Source organism: Pseudonaja textilis, chromosome Z (genome assembly GCF_049901715.1).
Source record: "Pseudonaja textilis isolate UNSWEBS1 chromosome Z, rPseTex1.2, whole genome shotgun sequence".
In the NCBI taxonomy this organism is placed as follows: Eukaryota; Metazoa; Chordata; class Lepidosauria; order Squamata; family Elapidae; genus Pseudonaja; species Pseudonaja textilis.
In genome coordinates this window covers 70,793,185-70,816,372 of record NC_142008.1, presented here as the reverse complement: position 1 = coordinate 70,816,372, position 23,188 = coordinate 70,793,185, and the positions used below count along the sequence as shown (strand labels likewise).

At 39.2% G+C, this 23,188-nt stretch overlaps 1 protein-coding gene across 4 annotated transcripts in view; it reads left to right on the top strand.

The window, feature by feature from the left end:
• Positions 1-23,188, top strand: part of GLI3 (GLI family zinc finger 3) — a 495,436-nt gene that overhangs the window by 238,567 nt on the left and 233,681 nt on the right. For all 4 annotated transcript variants that reach the window (XM_087916968.1, XM_087916967.1, XM_087916969.1 and 1 more), the window contains one exon: positions 3,206-3,311. In XM_087916968.1, coding sequence (XP_087773094.1) covers positions 3,206-3,311 — 106 coding nt within the window. The remainder of the gene's footprint in view (positions 1-3,205; positions 3,312-23,188) is intronic.

Genomic DNA, 23,188 nt, shown 5'->3' with positions numbered 1-23,188 from the left:
TCAGTAAAACATTTTTCAGGGTGCATACTATTAAAAATATTTCTAAGTGCCATTTGATTATTTCAAAGGTCCATGGTAAACAGTTTGAGATTGAAGCTGTAAGGGTTTGAGGCTGTAACAATGAAGTCCAGTAGAGCATTCCACTCTGTTGTTGAAGTCATATTTTCTGCAATCGAGTTTGAAGCGGTTTACCTTGAGTTTGTATTGATTGTTTGCCTGTATATTATTGTGGTTGAAGCTGAAGAAGTCATTGACAGGGAAGATGTTGTAGCATTTTGCTCTGTTGAGGACGAGTCTCAACATCTTTTTTATAGTGTGATGACCAAAACTGGATGCAGTATTCTAGATGTGGTCTTGTCATGCCATTGAAGAGACGACCGAGATTGCTGTGGTCTGTCTTGTGGGGATTGCCCAGTTTGCCTGCTTCGCTGAACTTCTTGCTCTGGTTACTGTTTGGCTAACCTGTGTGGCTAACCCTGGACTACTTGCAGCCAGAGGCTTCTGAAGGTGCATGTGAGAGCTTTGCTCCAGGACTTGTAGTGAATATGGGGACGTTTGGGGCACAACTGGAGCAATAAAGGAGAGTTAGACCTGTTCTCTGGTTGTGTTGCTTTCATACCATGGCTCGGGTCATTACAGGTCTTACTAAGGCTTTATTAGTACCTCACTTAATCTTGATTGTAATCCTTCTGTTAATGTAAATGTACTTAGGATTGCATTGGCTTTTTTGGTTGCCGCCACACACTGTTGGCTCATATTTAATTGATTGTCCACTAAGACTCAAAGATCGCTCTCACAGTTACTGCTATCAAGCCTGGTTTCACCCAGTCTATACATGTACTTTTGGTTTTTCTTGCCTAAGTGTAAGAGTTTACTTTTCTCTATGTTGAATTTCATTTTGTTAGATAGGCCCAGTGTTCAAGTCTGTCAAGATTCATCTGCACCTTGAGCCTATCTTCTATTAGCTATTCCTACCAGCTTAGTATCATCTAGACAAATAGAAAAAAAAGTCTCCTCCATTAATAAAAATATACTACAATCATATGTGTATGGTTCCTATGGTAATAATTAAAACTACAGAATTATAAGTATGAAAATACTTTAGGAGTTTCTAGAAAATATTAATATACTTAATAACAACAACATCTTAACTTGAAATTGGGTAGTATGATCTTACATGTATTGATTTCGTTTGCTCACTCTCGATAGTTATGTGTTTATTCTGTGAATTAGGTTTAACAAATTTGATTCATATCTCTTACTAGGTTCTACCTTATATTTGAGGAAATAAATACATGAATATGGTTTTTGAAATAAAAAAACTTCCCACTTAGTTTATCACTCCTCCCTTTTTATGATCCTGTACCCTTAATTTGGGTAGACTGGATAGGATTTACTGGCTGGATCCCCTTCCTGATGTCACACCAATATTTCAGCAGATATTTTTCTTTGCATTCTAGAAGAGAAACATTTGCTGCTACCTAGGATTAAACTCTCAATCTTCCTAGTGGGAAGCTTGGCCATTGCACAACTCATATCTTACTTTATCACTGTTTATGCTTTAAAAGTTTCCTATCTTTTTCATACTTCTCAGATTGATCTTGCATATACCATATATTTTATTTTTTATGGTACATGGTTTCAATTTTTTAAGCTACAAGTATAAACATGTTCTTGTATAATTCGTTAATTACCAAATTTGTATTCTTTTAGGTTTCTTTTGTTCAGTATTGCTCTGTAATTTTGCTCTTCTAAATACTATATTACATTGTATTAATATTTCATAGCTTTTTCCTAACTCTTTCAAATCTAATTTTAATTTCTTGAGATGTGCTTAGAAAATACTAGCTGATCCATGTGATGTGACACTACACAGGTCTATGACAATTAAATACCTTTTTTTATAACATCCATTTAAAGTAGTACAAAGAGAACATTAGAGAAAAATGGTTGCACTTGCCATGGTAAAATGAAAGAGTCATAATCTGTTTCTTAAGTATTTGGCTTGGGTTCATATAAATAAAATTTATACTGAACTCAGTTAAACGGCTATCTTTGTCATATACTTCTCCAGTCTTGCAGAACTGTCTCCTACAATTCTGCAAGATTGTAAAAAGTATAGGAAAAGAGATGTGGGGAGTCAGAATTCAGTAGTAAATAATATTTTTTTGTAAAGATGGTTCAGTCCCTGGCCTCTTGGCCAAACAAAAATTAGATACTACATGATATCTATTTTACTATAATCATAGGAAGCCAACACGTCAAGGCAAACATGACTGGATTGCATGAAAAATAGTCTTATCTGAACATCCTAAACATCTTACCTGAACATCTTATCTGAACATCCTAAATTAAGCCTGGCAGGATTCAAGTAATAATGCAGAAATTTGAAAAATAATTATGATTACTGAATGTGATCTCCAGTGTTCTGGGACAGAATCCCTGAGCAGTAGCTCTCTCTCCGTATAATTATCAAAATTGGAATGATACAAAATGATACAAAAATAAAGAAATGCACAAATAAGTTCAATTACATTGGTCATATACAGGTGATTCTTGCTTAATGATAGTAATTGGGACTGGCAGCTTCATCATTAAGTATAACAAGGCCATAATGTGTGTTATCACCTGACTGCTCCAATTTGCAATGACACTTATAGCAGCTTCAGTTGCAGTAATTAAATATATTCTGTATAGTTAATATGTAAAATGTTATGTGATCACCATTTACAATCTTCTGCCAGCTTCCCCATATATTGCCCCCAAATTTGAAACTGGCAGTGAAGTTTATGAATGATGATCATGTAATCACAGAATATTGTGACTCTTAATAGCAATAGCATATAGATTTATATACTGCTTTACAGCAGTCTCTTAGCGGTTTACAGAGTCAGCATATTTCCCCCAATAATCTAGGTCTGTAAACTTGATTGGTGCTTGATTTGTGATTGTGAGGATGCTATTACAGTCACAATTTGGAGTATCGGTCATAAGTCTTCTCCTTCAATAGTGTCGTAATGTTTGCTGAACATATGGTTACTAACCAAGGACTAATAAATACAAAAACTTGTTTTTTAATGCAACAGGAATTGCATTAAATACATGTTGCATTAAAATAATGCAATTTTTAATAAATGATTGGTTTTTTAAAAATATCCTATAATTAAAATTTAAAATAATGATATCTGTACTTTGTTTTTTTCAGATCCACCTCATCTTTTCTCAACTTTCCACCCTCCAGTACCAATTGAAGCAAGGCATCATGAGGGACGTTATCATTATGATCCATCTCCCATTCCTCCACTACATGTGTAAGTATGAATATTTAAAAAAAGATATTTGCTTCTTCTGATAGTCTGTGGAAACATGCCTGTCAACATATACAGACTTAATAACAAAATAATTTTCTTGACTTTTTAATGATATGGATAGAAGAATTAGGTGGAAGCTGAACCCAAGTAAGACAAAATTCCCTGGCTAGTAACTTTCAACAGGCAAGCATTTCCTATAAAGATTGGCTCTGTGGTTTGGAAGCCTTTCTGGATTCATGCTTTTTTTGGAACAGCAACTGAAATTGAGCCTATGGCCAGGTGCACTTCTTGCAGCTTTCCCTTGACCAGAAGAAGCTGCATGTCCTTACCACCCATTTAGACTATTGTGATGTGGTTTAATGAACTACTCTTAAAGACTATTTGGAAACTGTGATAAATACAGCAGTGCTTACTAGGTCTCACTGTGGAAACCATATGACACCAATTATGTGGGTTCTGCATTGAGCCATGTTTTATTTCCTGGTACAATTTAAATGTTGATTTTAATCAATAAGGTTCTTGGCATTGGAATATTTCAGGGCTGTTTGTTGCAACTAGCGTCAGCCGAGACTGTTAGAACTTCCAAAAAGAAAATAGTTATTAAACAAGTGCTACAGGGTTATGAGTGTTTCCTTAGCGAACCTTCAAAATTACATGATAAGCGCCCCCTAGTGTTAACAAACAAGACCCGAAATTATGAATGTTGCAAAAACATGGCAGTTGTTAGCCCTTATGAATGACCACAGAGGCTCTGCAACATTCACCCTGCCTATTCACCACCACCACCATTTCTGCATGGACATTCAGCCTGTGGAGACTCACCTTACGAAAATCTCCTCTTTTTAGCAGTTTTTTTTTTTTTGTCTACTTTGTTGCTTCAGGCTTTCAATGCATTTACAGAGAACAGGCCTAATGTATAGCAAGATCATGTAAGATCAATAGTACGAGCTACTGATCTCGCATGATATCGCACTTTAGGCCTCTATTCTCTGTGAATTGAAGCTTGGACATTTGCAAACAATCCTTCAGCCTTCCCTCTATTTGTCATTTCTTTGCCCAAGACTGCAGGACTATTGCATTCCTTTAGGCTTCAGGAGCCCTTTGCAAAAAGCATTTGTCGGCACCAATGAAGCTTGGGAGGGGTGGTCACCTCTCTCTGAAGCTCTGTTCCTATGGACAGAGCTTTTTGCAAAAGGCTGCTGAAGTCTGCAGGGACACAATCCTTAAGTGCTTTGCCAATGAGAAAGGAGGCCCTCCATGCCTCCTTTTTCATCAGCAAAGCTGCCCTCAAGTGATTCAGAGGTGAGGAAGGAGTCCATGCCCTCTCCATGCCTCATTTTTTGTCACCAAAGCCATCCTCAAGCAGTTCAGCAGCGAGAAAGGAGGACCAGAATGACTGCTTGGGGAAGGCTTTGGTGACGAAAAAGGAGGAAACAGGCAAAGAAACAGGCTGGAGAGGAGAAAGATCTTCAGTTAAGTGACCCAGCATGACAGGATGGGAGAAGACCAATTGTAGGAACCCCAGGAGAAGGAGAAGGAGGTATCTGTGGGTTGGGAGGCCTTGGGTGGTCTGAGGCAGGTGGCCCATTTCATCACTAGGGCCCCCCATGGCATTCGCACCTTGAGATGCCTCAAATGCATTTAACTAGCCACATTCAATTAGTGAATGCGTGGGCAGAAGGAGGGAGTGATCATGTTCAAGGTATGAGATTCCCACAAATTCTTGGGTTATGAACAGGGGTGGGCTGATATTGGTTTGCATCAGTTCAGGCAAACCGGTTGTTAATTTTATGGCTAGTTCAGTGAACTGGCAAATCCTTCTCCTGGTTGGCTCTTTCGACCCCACCCCACCCCTCCCAGGAGTCCCTCTGCGGCCTGTTTTAGATCGCAGGTAAGTGCAGGGCCCATGTGGAGGCTTCTAGGGCCTCCTAGAAGTTTTGGAAAACTGGAAATGGGCTGTTTTCGGCCTACGGAGAGCCTACAGAGCCCAGGGAGGCCTTTTTTGCCTTCCCAGAGGCTTGAGGAAAGCCTCCAGAGCCTAGGGAGGGTGCAAAATGGGCCAGCCAGAAATTCTGGAAGGCCAGAAATGGGCCTGTTTTTGGCCTCCAGAGAGCCTCTGGAGCCTGGGGAAGCTGTTTTCGCCCACCCAGAGACCCAAGGAAAGCCTCTGGAGCCTGGGGAGGGTGAAAACGCCTGCCCTGGTGGCCCATTTTTCTCCCAGTCCAGGGTGGTGCAGGAGGCCAACTAGGGTACAGAATTTTTTTGAAGCCCACCCCAGGTTACAAATGGACTGGGCAGGCTCCATTACTTTTGTAACTCGAGGACTTCCTATACCACATTTTTAAAGTAGTTCAGGAGCCTAAAGCTAGATGGTCATTTTTTCCTCTGGCAGCATTGATGCTTTGGGACAGCCTTCAGACACAAAATTAGATCACTTTCTTCTTGTTAACTTTTTTGGCAAATATTAACATTCAATTATTTCAGAGAGGTTTTTTTTCTTACATTTATATTTAGTTTTATTTTATTTTTTGATGTTTTTTTCCTTTATTCCTATAATATTTGGGAGGTTTTTTAGTGTTTTTCTCATTTTTAACCTAATCATGGATGTCTCAATTCTTGCTTTATATATACGGCATAGTTTGGTGAACATTGTATGATTTTGGTGAACTAAAAGTTTTCCCAATAAATAAATGAAATACTGTATATGGACAGGATTCAGTGTTAATCTATGGCTCAAAGAAGGGATGTAATAGAAAAAATAAAATAAAATCAGATAACCACTAGAAGAGCTCAAAGTTAAACTGTGGGATCCTTGGTGCTCTCTGAGCTCAGTTGGGTTTTCCTTTTTGCAAATGTTTCCTTACCAAATTAGGCAGCGTCATCAGTGCTAGTAGTAAGTGGGGTTTCAAACAAAAATATCAAAATAAGTCCTCACTAGCAGTCAATATCCAGATGAGCAGAGATTAACACCAAGATTAACATTAGACCAACTATCAAGAATATCCCAAGCAAAGTACTACCATAAAATTGAAATAAAAGATAAAGCCACATGTTAACGAGATTAATGAAAGTATGAAAAAATTCTTATATTATTGTATTCATGTTTGTCTCCCAATCTTAAGGTAATTAGCCTGTTGTACATGTGATATTGCCCTAATATTGACAATATGATGCCCTCCATTGTGCTTATCTATTTATCTGTTGTCTTTGTGGCATGGAATAGTTTTTATATTAGTTATAAATAAATTTAAAATGAATTCCATCCTCTTGGCTCCCTCCCTTTGCATTTTTACACAGTGCATATCCTGTGTGTTATTTCAGTTACATTTACCACCAGGAGTCACCACATGTGGCTGGTTTCATCCTTACTAAACTCCTCAGATGTGGATAGGCACATGCTATTCTAAGTAATTATACTTATGAGCCTATGCACTTTAAATTACTACATATGAGCATTAGCTACAGGACCTATTCTGGCATTCAGTGGGAATGAGGAAGGAGTATTTAAAAGCTCTCAGAATGGTATATACACTCCACCTCCCTTAATTTATTCTTTGTGTTTACTGAAGCAAAATGTCATTGCTTTTTACAATACTGTAATGAACAGCTATACAATAGATCCCCGAATATTTTTTGCAATTTATTCTCTATTATGTAATTTCATAAAAACTCAGTTAAAAACATTGAAGTTTCCAATATACTATCAACTCACATGAGACAAAAATGATGAAAATGTTGGTAGAAAATGTTCTGAAAAAGGGATGAATGACTTGGGTAATGGTATTGACACATAGTAAATAGATATAGATATATTTAAAAATTATAAAAAACAAATGGGGTAAATTAATGTTAAGTATCTTGAACAATAAAACTGAAGAAAAAAGCCTATTATAAGCCATAAAAAGCCAAATTCACAGTGTAAGTTGAGCCTTTTACTAAAAAGCATGATATGTACATTTAATCATCTCTAATAATCCCTTACTCACTGTGTGAAAATAAAAGAAGCAAAGCTCAAGTAGTACTTTGAACGCTAATGCCAGTTGTTTAGTTGGTAGATTGCTTCTCCATGGCTATTAGTTACAGCTGTGTAATTACATATATGGTGAGGGGAAAATGAAGTTGTTTTAAAACAAGTGTGAGTAGAATTAATTGATATTAACACTCCTAACTACATGACCAAGTTGCATACACAATATTTTATCAGCAGTTATTTTGGATTAGTCTCTTATTAACTAAACAGTAATTTCAGAAGAAATTACCCTGAAGGCTAGCAATTAATCTGAGTTGCAGTCATTCATGAGAATGAGTATTAAAAACAAAAGCAAATGTGTTTCTCTGAGAGAGTTGGTGCGGAGGTGTGGGGGGAGAAGAAAGAGAAGGAGAAGAAAAGAGGAAATTTTCATATTGGATGTATTCTTCTATTATCATTGGGCTGATACTTAGTCATGCAATAAAATGCATTTGAATCATGCAATACAATGCATTTGAATGTTTTAAGGTAATCTAACTGAAAGAATTGCTTTATATTTCAAAGTCATCCAATCTGTTTTAAAAGATACCCATTTCTATAGATTATCTTTAAAAGCATTATGGAAAAACACAATTGGCTTGATAAATAGCTGTGGTTTTTTTAAAGTATAAGCTAACCAACCATATGCACTTCAGAAATAAGCCTTGATGAATATAGTGAAACTTATTCTATAATACGATTCTATTTCTATATTCACATACTTGGAAGTAATTATATTTGTCATAGCATGATGTGTGATCCCAGAGAATTGTAGTCTATTTATTTTATGTTATGTTTGCAAACACCCTTGGGAATTCTTGTATGTCATTTGCTAGATTGTTTTTGTTTCTGCAAAATAATTCACGCCTTTTTCTAGACTGGACTGAAACATGAAGTTTTGTTTTAAATTAAATTGTCAAGAAAAAGTTCAGACTTCTTCCTTTCACAATGTTTTGTTACACAATGTTTTTGTTAAAACATTAAATACATTCTTTACACAATGTTTTTTTATGCAAAACAGTTCTCAATTGTCTTGTATTAGATGTCAAAATCAAAGTTGTAGTGCTTTACATGTGAACAAACAGCCCTGCCGATGGGTTCAGATAGATAAGCCAGTAGCCTCATAGAAAATATCTGTGATTTGTTTCATCAGGTGGAACATTTTCAAGTATTTGGCCAATAATAGACTGTCTCGCAGAATTCAAATTTAAAACAAACAGTAAAAAATCCCAGATTGACTTAAAGAACAGCAGAATTTATGATAATGGTGCAATTTTGGGAAAGGCAGATATATCTCATTATTTTATGCTGAAATAAGTGAAAATAAAAATGGCTGACGTAAATGGGTAAAAGTATTTGTAAACAGACAATTAGGCTGTGATTCTATGGACAACCCCGCTGTTGATGACATTATAGAGCAGATTGGTCAAAATAGCAATAGTCCTGAATGGTTATTTGACTATTTATTACTTTGTATTGGTCAATATAGTCCTCCCTCTCTTCCTTCTTCTAAATAAACGTGAAGTAACAGCCATATAAAATTTATGTTGGATGGTTAGCAGTTTGGGGAAGTGACAAATAAAAATGTTATCTTACAATATATTTTAATTTGGGTATAGAACTTCTTCATTCTATTTTACTCTGAAGCAAAATTATGTACATATGAATTAAAAACTGTTGAAAAATACTAGTATGATGATGAATTGCTGTAAGATATTTAGTGCACTTCAGGACAAGCAGCCACTGCTATGATCAGGCTATTATATCCTATCACTAAAGATTCAATTGCAAAAAAAAAAAGAATAAATTGCTTCTTTTTTTAAATAAACCACCCATATTAAGGCATCAATAGCATGGTATCAAATTAAATTAGAATCTCATAAAATGAAATATGTTCCTTGTTAGCTTCTTGACACTTAATTTGCCTCCAAATGAGTAGAGAAAATCACAAATATCACAAATATGAGTAGAGGAAATCACTTGCCTTTGTTTTTCCAATCATAGCTTATTAGGTGTTAGAACAACTCCAATTATAGCTGGATAATAGTGTGCGTGCACATGCTCACATCCGCACACCCACATCTGCACACTCACATGAATAAGTACAGAAATATGTCACTTTGAGTTAACAGAATAAAAGAGTTGGAAGGGAAGGGACCTTGGAGGTCTTCTAGTCCAATCCTCTACTGAAGCAAGAGATCCTGTATAATTCCAGATAAATGGCTGTTTAGACTTTTGCTAAAAGCCTCCAATGATGCAGCACCCAACAACTTATAGAGGCAAGTCATTAAAAATCTGTTCGGTAGGTTAATAAAACTTTTTTGTTAGGACTTGCTTAGGTTTTTTTTAAAATATTCCTAATGTATATCTTCAGCTTAAAGTTCAAAACAATATAAAATATAAATTTGCTTTATATGGTCCCATGATAATTTATAACATACAATAACATCACATCATCTGTAGCATTCGTAAATAAAACAAATATGAAATAAATTTATATAAATAAAGGAGAGTACCATAAATAAACAAGCCTATTATTCTTCAACATGACAGGTATATAACAACAATTTTTCTTGGCAGTGTGTACATCTTGTAAAGCCAAAAATACATTTCAGAATTCAATAAATAGAATTCAGTAAATTTTTAACCATTTTTCATATGATACAATTCTATCCAATTTTAGTAAGTAGGCAGAGTATTGTAGCCTTAATGTACCTGGATATCCAAAGTCCTGTGGCCATCTTTTGCATTTCTGTTCAGTTTCTTTTGTCTATAAAAACTGTTCATCTTGGAGAGTAAATATGGTCTTTAGCAGATAGGAAGGATAATATATCAAGCACAGTACAAAAAGTGCTATTTCTGTTTTCCATGTATTTTGATCCACAATCAGCATAGTATACATTTTATAGATATCAGCATCAGTTCACTTTCCATATATTGGGAGTTCTTTCTGAACAATAATAATATTACATAGGTTTAATGTTAGCAATTGCAGTAAAGTGAGTCTATCATCTTACCTCACTAGGCAAGCAATTTTTATACATGAATTTATATAGATATGATAAAAATACTTCTTAATTTAAATATTAATTAAATATTAATTGATTTGATTAATTAATTAATTAATTAATTGAATATTAATTGATTAATTGAAGGCTATGGTTAACAATAAAAAACAAAATAAAAATTCTCAAATACAAAAAAAATCTATTAGGTATAATACACTATTTTATTCTTTACAAGGTTTATAGCTCTACTTACATAACAATGAATAATAATAGCTTGACGTATAACATTTATTCACAGGACACTTAATGAAGGATGCAGTCCTTTGTTAGGCAACAATAGTCATTAATAATTGCTTTGTTAGGCAATGATAGTCAATATTATTATCTCAATATTATTGATAGTCAATAATAATTAATCAATTGATTTGGTTCAATTAGCTATGTTTTGACTTGCTGATCAGCTTAATATATCGTAATTTGGTATAAAAACCTTGGAGTTTCTTTGCTGTATTATATAATGAAGGCTACTAAAGCCAATAAGCACATTATTCAAATTTTCCATAAGTATATAGAAGTTTTTTTATTAACACGGAAGGAATTTCCTTTTGTTGAAGTGTATCTTAGCTGGGAATGGATTTAGAATGGTTTTGATCAATATAGGAATAAACTTCTCTGCTAAGATTAGTTGCCTCTTTACAAAATATAGTGAATTTAAAGATATCTTTAAAAAAGGGGGGGGGAAAATAACAGAAAAAAATGATGTGATAGAAAACTCCAATAGCTGCTAGTACCTAAACAGTCATTTTATTGTTTCCAAAAACACTTATTCCAAATGACTACATTGTTAAAATATAAGTGATGTTCAAGGATGGAAAAAAGATGTGCATCAAATATTGAAAATTGTATTTGTTTATCAAAATAAAAATCATAAAGAAAATAAAAATAATGAAAAACAGGGGAGAAAGTTGAATTCAATTCAACCAATTCTACTTTTTCTTTTGGCTGTGGGAAATAATATATATTTATACCTGTTAATCTTTATAAACTATCATTTATATTAATACAATTTATTATACTCTTTTTTAACTTTAAAGGCAAAAAATAGTTTTTTAAAACAGCCCTTATAATATTTTACAAACTTTAAGAATTACTCAAACATTATATATCAGAAGAAAACAGAAAAAAACATTTTGTGACAATCTAATAATTTAATTTAATTATTTCTTCAATATTAGTGTAGCTTTTGTCCTGTGCCAAGTTGTCCCGCAGCAATTTGGCCATGATGAGTTGTCCTGCAGTGAATTGGCCATAGCGAATTGGCTGTGATGAGTTGGCTGTGATGAGTTGGCCATAGCAAGTGGGCTGTTGCAAATTGTTGTAGATCCAATATTTTACTATTTTAAAGTAATTGGTAACCTCTAACTGCTTTGTTGTGGGTGACTGAAATGCCCCCATTTTTATGAACTTTAATTGGTCAGGAAAAAAAAGTCAGATCTGAATAGTCAGATAAAATAAAATGAAATCAATAGATATATTCTTGTTAAGCAAACTTTTGAGATGTCTTAACAGAAAATTAATCACTTTATAATTTTTTTCAAGTTTTTTACTTTTTATTTTTTACAAATTTATCAATGCATGAACAGTGCGGCACCTGTGTGTCATACATTTTAATACAAATAAAATACTATTAATATTTGTTTCATTTAACAAGCTTATATAATTCTAGTAATAATACACATATTTTTTATTAAATTATAATCTTTTATTTAGATATTTAATATTTCAATGTGTCATTTTTATGTCAATCACATTATACTAAATGTCATACCTTTTAATACAAATAGAATAATATTAATCATTCTTATTATATTTATCAAGTTTATATAATTCTAATAATAATACAAACTTTTTTGTTAAATTAAATCTTCCATTATTTGCTTGTTCAACTTATACTCCTTCATTATTTGGCTATTTAGTATTTCAGTGTGTTATTTTTATGTCAATCACCACATTCTGCATGTCATACATTTTAATGCAAATAAAGTATTTTAATCATATTTGTTACAATTAGCAAATGTATTCATGTTGAATTATAATATTTCATTATTTATTTAATCAGTAGTTCAATATATTATTTTTATGGCAGTCATCATATTATTTAAATATACTTAGTAATACCATCATTCAAGTTCTAATTTCCCCCCTTATTATTACTTCTCATTATATAAAAATATGTATTTTATTAAAAAAAACTGCAGTTTCCATCCCTATTCTAACTTTGATTATGCCACTACTGTATTTAAACCTTTCTAACCATCATATCTTTTTACCGCTTTAAAGCTTCAATTGTTCGTTTCTTAGTTTGCCTCACATATTCTTCTCTTGGATCTTTATTTCTGTCTGCTTCGACATCTTAGCTACTCATTTTACACATTCCTCCTTCTCTGCCCTTCTTCATTGTCTAGTTTTCAAAATATCTACTCTTGCCCCTGTCTCTCTCCCATAAGAATCTTCCAGGTTCTCTGGTTCCTTTTTTTATTTCCTTGGGGTACTCTCCCCTTGGCTTATGTCACCAATCCTTATTATTTTTGTTATTATCTCCTCCTTATCATCTTGTTTCATTCGTTTTGTCTATTCCATTTTTTCATCTACTCTTTTTTGTTGGTTCCTCATCTTCCTGGGTATCTTAATCTCTTAATTCTCGTTTGTGTTATATTTCCCAGCATTCCATCTATTTGGTTCATAATTTCCTTAAAATGTCTTGTCAGTGTCTCCCTTGTACTTTGAATTGCCAATGCCATCTCTTCCCAAATTCCACTCCTTTCTTCTTGATGAAGCATCTCATTAAATTTTATTGTGTCCCTCTTTTGTCCAATAATCCAAAGATCATATATTCAAACCTATAGTGAGTTCTCAAAAAGTTCAATATTCTTAATTCTTTGTATCCCAAAATTGATCAACCTGTTCCTCTGGATAGTCCCATAAGTTTTCCAGAACCTCCTTAGGTCCCTCTAAGTATTGTATTGTAATCTTCAGGGGTCATTTTAATGATAATATCTTTCTTGTTATCACATTTAAATCCCCAGTAATCAAATATTTTCAAGATTTTGTGAATATGTTATTCTTCCTTTCATCAGCAGGTGGCACTCTGAGATTGGATTTCAATATTAACCAGTTTTTCCATTTTCCCACAATGTAAAAATAACATTGATTTTTAAATAGATAATTCCAGCATTTCAAAATGCTTATCCAAAGTGGTGCCGGTCCAATTTGAAAGTCCAATTTTCTGTATTTTAATGATTTTTCTGCTTTTTTTCCCTTTAATTCTTTTTCCTTCAATTTTAAAATTTTCACAAAGTGCTAGTTCTCTTACTTTTAAAAATAATTGTGAGCCTCTCTTTTCCTGCATATTCTTTGGGGGTTAAGATTTGAATAAAAAGAATTCTTCTCACCCAGTTCACCCACTGTTCTCCAAAGTCTGCTTCTACACTGTGCTTCGATGGTCATCAACTGTCCAAGCTTCATGGCAGCCATCTTAGACTGCCTCTTCTCCTTATTATGGCATAGAGGGGAAAAAAGCCCTGGGGTTCAGCAGGAGAGTTGTGATCTCTTCTGTGACCTCTCAGAGTGCCTCTCCTTAGCTTCATCGCTCCTACCAGGTGGCTTTGGCTCCTTTCAAAGCATCATAAACAGAGAGAAGCTAGCACAGGAATGGAGAGATCCATTTCCCTGTGACTGGTTACGTTGCGATGTCAGCTGGAAGTCTTTAATCACTTTATAAATTGATTAGGTTCTAAAGATAGAAATGATTTAGATGACATTAAAAAAGAGCAAGATATGCAATTATGGCAGAAAATTATCAAACTGCAGCAGTTGCACAAGTATGACAATATAAACAACTTAACTGCAAATTTGGAATACAAATATGATAACTTAATGAAAAAAATATTTATTTCCTTCTTGTTTGTATTTTTTTCATCACCTGAAAATGGCCCCCAAGGAAGAAAGGAAAAAGTGACTAGAAGTACATACTCTAATATAAATTGATATCCGTAAATTAATGGAAGGAGTTTGCAAAGGAGTGATTGTGAAATTGATACAATAAATCTACAATATGGTAACCAGCATAATTTTTGGTTAATTTTTTAAAATTTATCTGCTATAATAAGATACCTAAATATTGCTATAAAACTGTTTTAGGAGTTCTCTGAGATTGAGAAAGGCACAAGCTGCTGCCTTTGAAAAGTACTGCTTTCTGTTTCCTGTGCCTTCCCTGATCACCGCTCTTTTGCCCCAGCAAGAGCTATGTTTTTGCTTTCTTTCTTTTCCTGTACATTTCCCAGGCAGTGATGGCTGGGGCTGGGGTACATCAGGGCTGCTCCCCCCACTCAGCAAACTGGGCCTGGAGGAGTACAGAGAATTGCAGGTGAGCACCGGAGGGTCAGAAGACACACTCCGATGCCTCTTTTGTGGAGACCGAAGGTAGGGGGTGTTGCCTGATTATTAGGAGCCCGTCTTCCTCAGCACTCTCTTGGTCTGGGCATCCGACCTTTGCTTCTGGCTTGTTGCACTTCCAAGCCTTGTGGGGAGAGCCCAGCACATGCGCACTCTCGTGAGAGGCTTTAGGGCCTGGAGGGAGGGACCCTTCTCTGCCTGGAAGCACAACAAGCCAGCAGCGAAGGTCAGATGCCCAGACCAAAAGAGCGCCGAGGAAGACAGGTTCCTAATAACCAGGCAGTACCCCCCCTTCAGCCTCTACACAAGAGGACTCCCCAAGGTTAAGCTCCAGGTTTCTCCCGCTGCTTCCCTCACTGTGTGGAGGCTGAAGGGGGGGATGTCAAACCCAGAAAAGCTTGAGCTCTTGCCTGCACAAACAGGCTGGTTATTAGGAGCCCATTTTCCTTGGTACTCTTTTGGTCTGGGCATCTGACCTTTGCTGTTGGCTTGTTGCAGGACTGACAGGAATTCTGGGTTGGGTTGAGCTGAGTATTGCAAGCCCCATAGTTTGCCTCATCACTGTTTGTGCAGGCCAGACCATGAACTTTTCTGGGCTCACCCCCCCCCTTTGGCCTCCACACAAGAGGACTCTCCGAGGCTAAGCTCCAGGTTTCTCCCGCCGCTTCCAAGCAGAGAAGAGTCACTCTCTCCAGGCCTCGAAGCCTCTCCCTGAAAAACGCACATGCTGGGCTCTCCCCATGGGACGAGGTTGGAGGAAGAAGAAGGGGCTCCGGGCACCTGACCATTGCACTGCACCCCACCCTTACCAGAGGGATGAGAAAACTGACTCTGCTGCCTTCGAAACATAGCTCTCGCTGGGACAAAAGAGCGGAGATCCAGGAAGGCACAGGCAACAGAAAATGCCACTTTTCAAAGGCGGCAGCTTGCATCTTCTGTTGCCTGTGCCTTCCTCAATCTCAGCTCTTTCGCCCCAGCGAGAGCTATGTTTCTGGTCACTTCCTGTGCCTTCCCCAGGCAGCGATGGCTGGGGCTGGTGGGGGAGGGTAGCAGAGCAGAGGGATGAGAGGGATGAGAAAACTGATGCCACCGCCACCGCCTCATTCGGACCTCTGAACTGGATGGTGATCGCAGACTTGCCCACTCTGCCCCTTCGTGCCACCACCACCAGCTGCCCTGGGTCGACCCTACAGCCCGCAGCCATCGAGGAAGTGCCCAGGCCAGGAGAAATGAGCTGGAAGGTGCGGGAGCACCATGCAAATGCAAGTAGCGCGGTGCTCCTGCATCTTCCAGCCATCTCCATCATCACTTCAGCCCATCTGAGCTGCCAGCCCCTTCTTGCTGCAACAGCACCATTACCTTGTCCTGGATGGTGAGGGCTGCATTGCTTTTTGCATATTGCATCATCCGCAAATTTGCACATTACAGCTGCCATCCCCTACAGTGAAGATTTCCAACCCCACCACGGGCCGGTCCCATATTCCAGAGCTGCAGTAGTCACAAGACTGGCCCTTTGGTCATCCTGGAGCTGCTCTGGGATGACCAAAGGGCCAGTCCTGTGACTACTGCAGCTCTGGAACATGGGACCGACTTTTCCACCAAACTCATCAAGCCACCCCAGGGTGGATTTCCCCCTCCTGCCATTGGTCTTACCTTCCAATTCCAGCTCACATGGCTGTATTCAAGGTAAGGTTTGCACTCGGCTAAAGAGTGGGGGCCAATGGATGGATGAGCCGTGTGGGCAGCGCAGCCTTGTGTTCCAACGCAGCCTTGATTGTTTTTTTGGGGGGGGAAATTTCTCTGTGGACCATGAAAAGTTTCTTACAGCCCACCAGTGGTCGGCGGCCCACTGGTGGGCGACCACTGCTTTAGAATACTCTCTTTTGTATACTCTCTTTAGAATACTTTCTACAGTTTAAAGTACTCTCTTTTGGCCTCAGGGCACCCCTGCTGTGTTTATGCAACTGATAATGAGATCCTATACAAGCACTTGTATAAGGGACTATTGGTGTATTTAGGTGACATTTTAATTTACACAAAATGAAGGTGGAACATGAGAAAATGATGAGGGCTGTACTTAAAAAACTGTGAGCCACCAAATTGTATGCCAAGCTTTCTAAGTGTGAGTTTCATCAGATCAAAATAGACTTCTTAGGTTATTGTATACCCCATGAAGGGATTGAGATGGACCCTCCGAAAGGTCCAGGTGGTGCTGGAATGGGCTTTTTTGGGGAGGGGGCTTTCCCAATTTTTATTACCAATTCATCTCACCTTTTGCCCAGATTGCATTCCCCATAACAAACTTTAAAAAGTGGGGGAGATAAACCCAAGCCTAGCCAACCTCTGAGATAAACCTAGAATGCCAGGCAGTGTTTGAGAAGCTTAAATGACTGTTTGCAGCTGAAACAGTTTTGAAGCATCTTGACCCAAACACTCTCTTTGTTATTCAGGCCTATGCTATCTGGCTATGGGGGCTGTGTTGTTCAGAAAGACAAGAATGGCCAACTGCAATCCTGCACTTATACCTCCAGGAAACAATCAGAGATTAAGCAAAGGTGGACAGTATGGGAGAGGGAAGTTTATGCCTTTTTACCGCAGCAGCATTTAACGGGGGCAGAGACAGAGGAAAATCCATTTGACAGCCTAGAAGTTTTATTGGTGAGATGTTCAGACAGGGTAGTGTTAGAAAAGCCACAGCGGCTATCCCTTGAAGGCTCCAGTTGCAGCGTCGGGAATGAAAATGGTGGATTTACCACAAAATGCTAGCTGCGCGATTAGGAGAGCGGAGGAGACGGCTCGCAGGCCGTCATCCTCTCTCAGCCCAGCAGCCCCAGACCAGTTGCATCTATCTAATATCCCAAGTCAAGGGATAGAGCTGTAGGGGCTCAAAAGAGCTCCAAGGCAGTTGAGCGGGAGGAGCCCCTCAGGGACAAAGCACTGGACAAATTATGGGCTAAGGGACAAGAAGCTGCCCAGAAGAGTTCAAAATGGCACCCAACATCACAGATTCCTGCTTAAATGAGGAGCGACCGTTACTGAGAGGAGACAGGCATCTGCAAACTGACAGGAGAGTACTAACAGAATTGGCCACAGGGCGAGCTGAAGAGCAGGATTTGATTCAGGAATCCATTGAAGCTTCTGAAATTAGAAACTTCTTTTCAGTTTGCCCAGCAACAGGGCAATTTCCAGTTACAGCCCAGAGAACCAGATTGGCCCCTGAGACCACATTTACTCCCATGTCAGCTGGACTTAGACCAGGGTGGGACAAGAGCCTGAATTCCAAATTAATATGCAGGCTCTTTTAGCTGAGGCAGTAAAGCAAGGTGTGTCAGCAGCCTTGAAACAGACCAGGCATTCACCTTCTGAGGCTTCAGTTTCATCCTCAAAACATAGTAGGAGACACAGGTCTAATGAGGATGATCTTTCCCTGCATTCAGAATCAGGTTCTTATGCTCCTGTTGAAATATCACACTCCATTCCCTCTGACATTGGCCAACTGATGGACAGAAATTACTCAGATGATGAAGGCCTGAACGATTCTGACCAAATCGCTATGCCTATTCCAGCCGGCCATATTCAAGTGGCTCTTCTTCAAGGCTAGGAAGGCCACAGGGCAAGGCGTGGTTCCTGAACCTCAGGAGCTTATAGATCCTTCTGAAAATCCAATGATCCATTAGATGGATATAGATAGATATAGATCTAATGACCCATTGTTTTAGGAGAAGACCATAATGGCAGATGTTATCCCTGCACCAAAGATGTTCATGGTTATCCAAAGGCAATGGTCCTCTCTTGGGTCGGGTCCAAGCCCTTCCTCCCTGGACAGAAAGATGTTGAACGTGGGAGCTGATCTCCCCAAGGCCCTGGAAGTGCCTGCTGTGGACACTGTAGTTGCGGCCCTACAAGCCAACACTGAAATTCCTGGGCAGCCTGAGGACTCGCTGAAGGCAGAGGACAAGAGGGCTGAACAAACATTGCAGAGAATGCACCTTTAGCACCATGGGCAGTGAAGGCTTCCATGGCTGCATCCTTTTTTAAAAGGGACTCTCTCATCTGGCTTCAAGAACTGCAAGAGAGAACTGGATGATGTCAGGTCACACCAATATATAAGCAAACTCTTAGCAGCGGTGGAGTTTTCAGCTGACGCCACCCTCAGTGCAACCAGATTTTTCCTCTAAGGCAATAGGGGGGACTGTAACCTCTTGGCGCCTGCTCTGGCTCAGGCAATGGCAGGCTGATTTGAGACATAAGTGGAGGCTGGTCACTGCCCCGTTTAAGAGGGAGAAATTGTTTGGAGAAGCCTTGGAAAAGGTGCTGGTGAACTCCAAAGACAAAGGGAAGATCTTACCCTCCAGATCTAGAAGGGGTGAATTCTGATCAACGCCCTATTTCAGATGTCCCTTCAATAGGACCCATGAAACTGGGGCGGGTTCTCTAAACCCCAGAGGCCTTTCAACCCCAGGCAAGATCTACTCCAAGACAGGACAGGTAGAAATCGCCCGTTTAACAACAAGCAGCCCTTTCGAGGGGCTGGGTTGTCCCTTCTGACACCCCAGATAAATCTGACATTAATCCTCCCATTAATCTGCCTTGTTTGGGAGGAAGTAACCACAGACACCTGGGTCCACTCAGGTCTTTCTCTAGGGTTCCTCTCTATGCCCTTGAGGTTTTTTATTCATTGCCCTATCTCTAAAAATAGAGAGAGAAAGGTCCTAATAGAAACAGCTATTCAGCACCTGCTCGAGATCCAGGCTATTCAGCCGGTGCCTGAGGACCAGAAGGGCATGGGATTATATTGTATTTTGTTTAATCCCAAAAGCCTCGGGGGTGGGAGGGGTGGAGGGCAATTCTAGTCCTGAAGTGTCTTAACCGCTGGGTAAAATACAGGCGGTTTAAGATGCACTCTCTCCAGTCTATACTCCAAGACAGGACAGATAGAAATCGCCTGGGAGGGGGATTTCCTTACTTCCATAGACTTAACTGAGGCCTACCTTCATGTCTCCATTCTGCAGGCTCATAGACAATTCCTCAGGTTCTGATATAATGGGAGGCTTTTTTCAATGCAGGGCCTTACCCTTTGGGCTTTCATCAGCCACCAAGACATTTGCGAAGCTATTGGCAGCCCTGGCAGCCCATCTTAGGGCCATCCCAGTCAGAGTCCAGTGTTACCTGGATGACATACTGGTCCAGTCATCCTCCCCATCTCGAGCAACAGAGGATTTGGAAATCATCATTCAGGTGCTCCAGGAACATGGCTTCTCTGTCAACAAAGCCAAAAAGCACTTCACTCCCACCAATAGTCTGCTCCATCTGGGAGGTGTAATAGATACCATTTCCTGCAAGGAGTCCTTGTCCCAGGAACGTCAGGATAGTATCAGGGAGTTAATTGGGCAAGTAAAATAGGGTACTCCTTGCTATGCTTTCTAAGCTCCTGGACAAAATGATATCATGCATTAATATGGGCTAGATTGCATTCCAGGGCACTCCAATGGTTTCTTCTCCCTTATCAGAAGACAGGTAGGAGTTGCTCCCATTCACAGGTCAGATTAACTCCACAGGTCTTTAGATCCTTGTGATGGTGGTCATCTGAGGCCCTCTGCCTGGGGCTTTTATTCAAGGACACTGACCATGGATGCCAGTCTTCGTGGCTGGAGAACCCTTATTCAATCCAGGGTGGAAAAGACAATGGTCCCAGGTGGATTTGAGCCATAATATTAATTGGCTAGAACTTAGGGCAGTCCATCTGGTCATAAGGCATTTAGAGGACATTGTTTCAGATAAGAACATCCTAGTTTTGACTGACAATGTGTCAGCCAAGGTGCATATTAATGACCAAGGTGGGACACATTCCTGGGCCATGATGCTGGAGGCAGAACATCTCTGCTTATGGGCAGAGAGACACCAAGTATCATTTAGAGCTGAGCACATTGCAGGTGTGGCCAATGTTGAGGCTGATTGGCTTAGCAGAGTCACCATAGACCACGCAGAATGGCGTTTGCACCCCGCTTTGTTTCAGGAGCTGTCGGAGCACTTTGGAGTGCCAGCTGTGGATCTCTTCGCTTCCCAGGATAACCCGCAACTCCTGAGATACTCCAGGTTTTCGATTCCAGGGGCAGAGAGAACGGACACCTTATGCAGCCCTTGGCCCAGGGAGCTTCTCTATGCCTTCCCTCCTCTGCCCTGATCCCAAGGGTGATTCAGAAACTGTTGGGGGAAAGTCATTCTTGTAGTCCTTCATTGGACCAGAAGGCCATGGTTTGCGGACTTACTAAACCTATCTGTGTCCTGCCTTAGGAGGATACCGGAGAACAGTGTGTCTCTTAGCTAGGGACCAGTATTACATCCGGAGCCCCAGTAGCTTCAATTGGCCGCTTGGAGATTGAGCGGGAATCTCTGATCTGGGACCATTACTCCTCCAAAGTGATAAGAACCATCCAAGCCTCTTGGAGACCGTCCACCAATCACATCTACGATGCAACCTGGAAGGCTTTCAGCAAATGGTGCTTTAGGTCTGACAGGAATCCTACTGATTGCCCAGGTGCTGGACTTTCTCCAAGATGGCCTAGACAAGGGACTTTCATCCAACACATTGCGGAGGCAGGTTGCAGCCTAGTCTTCTGTTCTCTTCTTGGAGGAAGTAGAATCATTATCTAGACATCTCACTGTCCGCAGGTTTCTGAAGATGGCCACAAACCTGAGGCCTCCAGTGGTTCATTGCTATCTGACATGGGACATCTCTAAAGTACTGCATTCACTGACTGAGGCCCCATTTGAACCACTGAGATCCCTGCCATTTTTATCTTGCAAGGTGGCCTTCCTAGTAGCAATTATTTCTGCCATTTTGGACTTGGCGACTTTATCTGTCAGGAAGGACCTTTGTGGGTTTTACACCAACCGAGTTGTGTTAAGACCAGACCCTTTGTTTGTACCAAAGGTGAACTCGTGGTTCCACAGAGCCCAGGAACTAACCTTGCCTGATTTTGTCAGCATCCTGTACATTCTTTAGAAAAAAGATGGCAACTCTAGATGTTCAATGGGCCCTGTGTATTTATGTTAAGTGGACATCTCACTTCTGGAGGTCTGAATCCCTCTTTATTTCTTTCCAATCTTCTACTATGGGCTACAAGGTTACTCCAACAACTGTGAGGAGGTGGATAAAACTGTACATATACAGGTAGCCTACCAAGCCCAGTTCCTCCAAAAATAATGGCCCATGAGAAGTGCGGCCACATCGGTGGCATGGGCCACTCAGGCCTCTCTGAAGGAGGTTTGCAGAGCGGCAGCCTGGCCCTCACCTTCTCCGTTCATCAGGCAGTATAAGCTGGACTCTTTGGCTTCTGCGGAGGTAGCATTTAGATGGAGAGTTCTTCAAAAGGTCCACCCTGTCTAGGGGATTTGGACGGCACTAAGCCCAACCCATAGGACAGCCAGCTTTGGTATGTCCCAATCTTGGATGCTGTCTCCACTACTGACCACTTTCTGTCAGTAAAAATTATTTTGATTTAATTCAGTGAAGTCAGGAGTCATGCTTTTGTGAGAAACAAGCTGGGCAGGTTCTTACAAGATCATTTTTTAAAAAGTGGTATGACAATATAGCAACAATGGTACATTGGAATATCTGCAACAAATACCACTTGTCTGCAAGTAAGAATTGGTCAGACTACAAAAAGGAGAAAATAATAGAAAATAAAGAAGCTAAAGTATTCTTGTGACTTAAGAATTCAAACATAGAAGCTCTATTACCACAAAAATATGTATTACAAAAATACAAATAAAAGTAAAACAGTGGGAATAGAAAGCAAAGGTCATACTAATAATGATAGGTGTCTTGAATGCAATCCCTAAACATCTGGAGTACCACTTAAACACCATTGGCATTGACAAAATTGTCATCCATCAATTATAATAGGCAGCTGTACTTGGAATAGTTTATATGCTATGACAATACTCTTAACATCATTAAACATCTGCTTCTCCCATTTCCTTGGAAAGGATTCCATAGGTAGACAAAAATACTAAATCCAGTCAACATTTGGCTAATTCCGCAATAATTATAATAATTTCATTGCATAACAGTGGCTCATTGATGGTTATCAACATTGTTATACTTTTTTTAAAAAAAAGTTAAAATAAAAATATTGTATGGAATTTAAAAAACATAGTGCACCATATTGCCAGTGTATTTACTGGAGAAAGATCTGCCTTTGATGAATTTATACCCTGTCATATGCACCATGTGAAGTTTCATGTACTTAGGTCCTCATTTCAGATGTTTTGCTTTCTTTGTTAGGCTGTTCGTTTTCTTTTCTTCCCATATAGTTCTCTAGCCTCATTCTGACAACTGTTGCTCTGCATGAGTTACACTCCTATGGTGTTGTAGGTCTCCTGATTATTCCAGTCGATTT